Genomic DNA, 5,281 nt, shown 5'->3' with positions numbered 1-5,281 from the left:
GATGTCAAAATAAGCAATGACAAAATTATCAAAATAAAAAAAATGAGTATGAGATTGCACCTAGTGCTACTTATGTTCAGAATCACTATTTGCAGAAATATAAGATCTCAGACTCAGAACCCCTTCAACTGCTGTTATTGAGCATGGAGCATCTGCACCGTTAACACCACAGGTAAATGTCAAAGACGTGCCGTGCGCACAGACCCACAGGAGAGAAACTCCCGGGGGATGTCTTGACATACAACTGCCATTTCTTTGTGTCCCCCACTCCCAGTAAAGTTTGCAACACACCTCCTCCGCAGTCACCTGCAGCTCCCCATCTGGCCACCTGAGTTAAGTGTGTGCGTACATCTCTCTATGTCTGTTTGTCTCTCTTGCGCCCTGGTATGTTTTGGTTAGTCTCTCTCGCTCTCTCTCTGCGTGTGTGTGTGTGTGTGTGTGTGTGTGTGAGAGAGAGAGAGAGAGAGAGAGAGAGAGAGTCGCAGAGAGTCGCGCCGAGTAACTATTAACTATAGTAAAGCGGAGGAGTGGGCAGTGTATGTGCCAGCATATCACCCAGTGTTTGTTGTCCACTTTATTTATCTGTACATGTTTAAATACATTCATCAACAAACCAAACTCCATTAAGGTATATTTTAAGACAAGCTAGTCTGTAACAATAGAATGTTGTTACTGGTCTGTAACAACTAAGACTGCAGGCCATAGTTAAAAACGTCATTCGAATTCATTGCTTTATTATTTTATTATTTTTTAAAATGTTTTTGCAAGTTTGCAAGTTCACATTCAGATAGTCTCTCATGTAGTGCAGAGACATCGTCATTAATATCTGTTGCAATTTGTTAGTGTCTTTAGATAGATAACAACATCTGGATACATACTGCAAGTGTAAGAAATATTTATATAAATATGTTTTCTTCTGCACCTCCCGATGGCTTGCTGTATATGATAGAGCATACTGGTAGTTTGGCAAATATTGTTGCTTGCTGTGTGTTGGCAATGGCATCTGTAAACATCAGGTTTGGCATCCGACTGAGGGCACGTCTTGGTGAGGAATAAAACCGCTGCTATGCATCACTATGTCTAGAAGAGAAGATACGGGAAGGTCATGGATATGCTAAGCTCGTTACACTCACACCAACAAAGCACTGATCGAGGATCTGGATCTGTGCGTATTAAACAAATGGCATACGTCATGCGCCATGCGCCATTACGCACAACCTCGGCATATTCCCATCATCGGCCTTACAGCATTAGTTAATCCGATCATTAGAATGATCTAATGCTCAACCATGTGGCGCAGGGTATACAGTATGAAACACACATTGTCCTCTTTGGATATATTTTGTTGAAATGTTTTGACTTAGCGCGCTGCCAGCGATGCCACCGAATATGCAGGTAAAAGGGCACATCCTGTATTTTCTACAGAAAATTGAAGGGGAAATAAAAACTAAATCGATTCTAAGTAATTAACATACGTTTTCAACATTGTGCACGGGCATATACATTAATAAAACGCGACAGCGCATAACTGTGTTGGCGAGCACATGCTGACCCATAAAGGTATAAGTGTAATGAGGTAAGACACAGAGCTAATGCCAAATACTCACACACCTACTTTGGGACGATGGCTTAAGAACCTGCTGCATCATATGATCGACTCCTCGGGCATAGAGAGAGAGTCCTCTTGACTGCGAGAGAAAAAGACACAATTATGAATGGGCGCGTCCTTTGCATATCATTAGGCAGTGTGTTTTCAGCACTATTCACAATGCATGTTTCCTCTAACGTAGTCTTCCAGGCAGCGCTGCATGGTAGGCACTAGGGTTAGGCAAGGGTTAGGGTTAAGGTTGGTTAGGAGCCTTGAAGTCGACGGTGGGGGCTTAAAACATCATCAAAACATTAAATCTGTCTGATAAAATAAACTAATGAAACATGTTTTATTAGTTAACGTTCGCCAATGGGATAAGACTGAGTTCAAAAGCCACCGATAAAAAAGCTACCCTTTGTTCCATGTTTACACTTAAGAATGAGCAAACGACTGGGATTTGTCTTCATTGTCTACTCTCTAAAGCTGAAACCCAGCTCAACAAAATGCTTGAAAGTCTCGAAATAATTTGTACCTTCTTTTCCCTGTCAGGACGGAGTTGAGGAACTTCTTCACTGCCATTTCTTTGCGGTAACGACTGTAGTTGTCGGTGAAGACCGCATCCGAGTGACGCTTTGCTAACAAGTGTTCATCATCGAGGTCATCACTACAAAGATACAATCACACCAGTTAGAACTTAGCCTCGTAGTTGTGGATGCATACAGATGGAATTATTTGTTTTGCAATGATTAGGCTAATTGTTAACACGGTGTCGTTTACATTCTCTTCATTAGATGATCAACCGACTAATGATTAGTAGCCTACCTGATTCGCTTCCCCATCAAGGAGTCCAGATATTCTTTGGCTGAAAGCTGACCGAGGAGTTTGCTGTAACCACTAGTAAAAAGACCATCTGCGTGTCTTCTTGGTCTACAAATCACAAATGCACAATGGCTCAGATTACAATAACATGTACAAATACATTTTTTTTGTGACAGACTAGTATTTTATGCAGGCTACATGAACGTTGGATAAATAAAAACGGTAGGAATGAATCACACAATAAAACAATGAAATGCATTAAACTGTCTATCATGTCATACAATACCTTGCGATAGTGTTTGCAATCTCATAAAGTAGTTTATAGCTCTCTAAGTCTTGTGCTGACGGACTGTTGGAAAGGTCGCTGTCACTCCCATCTCCGTCAAGATCTTCTGATCTAAACAAATACACAAGGGAACTTGGATATCAAGCGATAACGCACACACCACCTCGCCTGTAGATATATACACGACCTTTGGAAATAAACACCTCTGCTTCGGACTTTTACCAGATCCATTATGTGCACACTGGAAAACAGTCAACAACGGATTCATGTAAAGTGTATCATAACTAGATATCAATTTACCTCATCGCTGAGATGGAAAGAGCCGGGAGACCCAGGGTCTTGCAACTCAGTGCGCTCAGAAGTACCACTAGGACCAGAGGTTGGGATGCGCTTATTTGTCTCATAGTTGTGCTAAACGTGAGAGAGAGAAAAAACAGCACTGAATGGTTTCCTAAGAAGGTATACGATTGTAAGATGTAGATCGGTTTTTCTTTTCTATCGTCTTCAAAAGCGTAATTTATCAACAAGAAAGCTGCGAATAAAAATACAATGCAATTTTTTTTCTTCTCTACGAAGCTTGTCTATATGTAAATTATAACGAATGTTGGAATTTGCAGTGGTTGTGATAAAATGCCACAGTCAATGCAAATCTAACGTACAATTATCAGCTAAGACACTTGTTCCCAGATGGAGCGATCCGCGAGAGCTCTCCAAGGTTCTGAAATGCAGTCTGTGTACTCCCCTACCGAAAAAAAAAATCTCTAGTTTGTGAGGTCTTAATTTTCTTACGAACTCCAAAGTGTCTTCGACTGCCAACGCTATGTCTGTGGTCGCATTTTATACATCTTAATATCTGACCGGTACTGAAGGGCAATCAAATTTTCATTCTCAGTGCGTCATGACGCATCCCTGAAGAATACACTCCCTCGTCACCGGTGGTTAATGCGTAAGACCGGGTGGAAATTCATTTTTAAAACGAAGAACGCAAAACGCACGTTGACTCATTGAGTTGTGGTGTGGATTTGTGACATGCTTATTTGTGGCAGAAAGCAAATATTAATTGAGAATTCAAGAGTTCTCCATAAGGTATAAGTGTATGAGAATCGATGGAATGGTTACACATGCCAATGTGGCCATCAACAAACTGAATGAAAGCAGGACTCATTTTATTTATTTTTTTGGAGGGGGGGGGGGGTATAGTTGCATCTGTCTTTTTTTGGCTTCTTTCAGAGTGAAGCAAAATGGCTACTAATGCAAAATGGCCCAACCAAGACTGAAAATAGTTCCTAGCTTCCTAATTTAGCAGAAAAGGGCTCGGTACGTCCCAGAGGATTCAACTCCATTCTTGGGCTTTGCATGGAGTCTGTCTTATAACATTGGATCATCTGGAAGGGTTCGAGTAAATCAGTTTGGCCCTCATTAGCCTTGTGCCAGTCTTCATCATTATAGCACCAGTGTGCCCCCCCCCCCCCCATCAATCCCTCAACTCTCTCTCTCACACACACACACACAGAAAACAAACACACACACACACACACACACAGAGAGAGAGAGAGAGAGAGAGAGAGAGAACAAACACACACTTATACACACACAGTGTTGTATGCAGTGGTCACCAGGCAAATTGCATTAGAGATTCTGGTTTGCAAATCAGATTATGTGAGGCATATCTTAATACCAGAGAGCATCTTAAATTAAGCAGTTCTGTGTGATTCTCAACCTAAACCCACATCACCAATGGTTAGTCATATGCTGGAACAGATATTCACATAATGTAATCACAAAGGCATCCCATTGTTGTAGCCATTATAAGCTCTTCATAAAGGTTTATCATGATAAACAAAATCGCAAAATCAAGTTCAAGTGTATTGGAAATATGAAGAAATGACCAATGCTTGTTTCCTTTTCTACTTGGTGACTTGAAGTATATCTGTGTGTTGCATTCCATCAGGATCATTAACAGATCCAGGGGCATACTTAAACAAAAAAGCAAATGTTCTTCAAATGGAGGCTGCGATGCGATGAGACTAATTTAAACTGAAATGAGTGGGCGACCAGCTAGACTTGCTTCCAGTCATGTCATTTATTGTTGGATATTTGCAGTTAACAGCAAATTTGAGCTGTATGGGCAGGCAGAGGCAAGGCAAAAAAAATCTATAGGTCTAAAAAAAATCCTATATCCACACAACAGTAAAACACAAATTCAAAGCCGAAGAGTGCCTTGTAGAAGAAAATAAAAAAAAGCCTAAAAGTGGAACTTTAAATGGTTTCCAGCTGGGATGAACTGAGGAGGGGTTCATCCGGCTTTGTCCGGACTGTTATTACTGTGCAATGACATTTATTAAATGACAGCGAGACTGACATTTTCAATAGTCTCTATGTTATTTACCATTCACACTTTTGTTAAAACACCTCAGGATGTAGAACATGAAGCCCCTTGATGTCGTCCTCATCAGAATCATCAGTATCTTGATTTGAAGGGTTACATCTTTTAGCATCAAAGAACACTACTTGTCAAAAATAAGCAGTTTAAACAAATATTGATTCCAACAGAACATTCCCATTCACATTTGTTACTGCACAAACAG

At 40.7% G+C, this 5,281-nt stretch overlaps 1 protein-coding gene across 2 annotated transcripts; it reads right to left on the bottom strand.

Annotated features, from left to right (window-relative positions):
• Positions 1-568: 568 nt before the first annotated feature.
• vipb (vasoactive intestinal peptide b) lies at positions 569-3,514 on the bottom strand. Of its 2 annotated transcripts, none has more exons than XM_042103385.1 (7): positions 3,353-3,514; positions 2,994-3,104; positions 2,694-2,804; positions 2,411-2,515; positions 2,121-2,252; positions 1,612-1,688; positions 569-1,080 (listed from the first exon to the last, which is right to left on the bottom strand). In XM_042103385.1, exons 2-6 carry the CDS (start codon positions 3,095-3,097, stop codon positions 1,646-1,648), a joined length of 495 nt encoding a protein of 164 aa, XP_041959319.1. In that variant the 5' UTR covers positions 3,098-3,104; positions 3,353-3,514; the 3' UTR covers positions 569-1,080; positions 1,612-1,645. The 2 variants fall into 2 exon arrangements, with proteins under 2 accessions (XP_041959319.1, XP_041959320.1); XM_042103386.1 differs by having other exon boundaries at positions 1,616-1,688.
• Positions 3,515-5,281: the final 1,767 nt, after the last annotated feature.

The sequence above is a fragment of the Alosa sapidissima genome, chromosome 9, assembly GCF_018492685.1.
Source record: "Alosa sapidissima isolate fAloSap1 chromosome 9, fAloSap1.pri, whole genome shotgun sequence".
NCBI classification, from domain to species: Eukaryota; Metazoa; Chordata; class Actinopteri; order Clupeiformes; family Clupeidae; genus Alosa; species Alosa sapidissima.
Note: the sequence above shows the minus strand (reverse complement) of the source record. Positions and strands in the feature narration are given on the sequence as shown.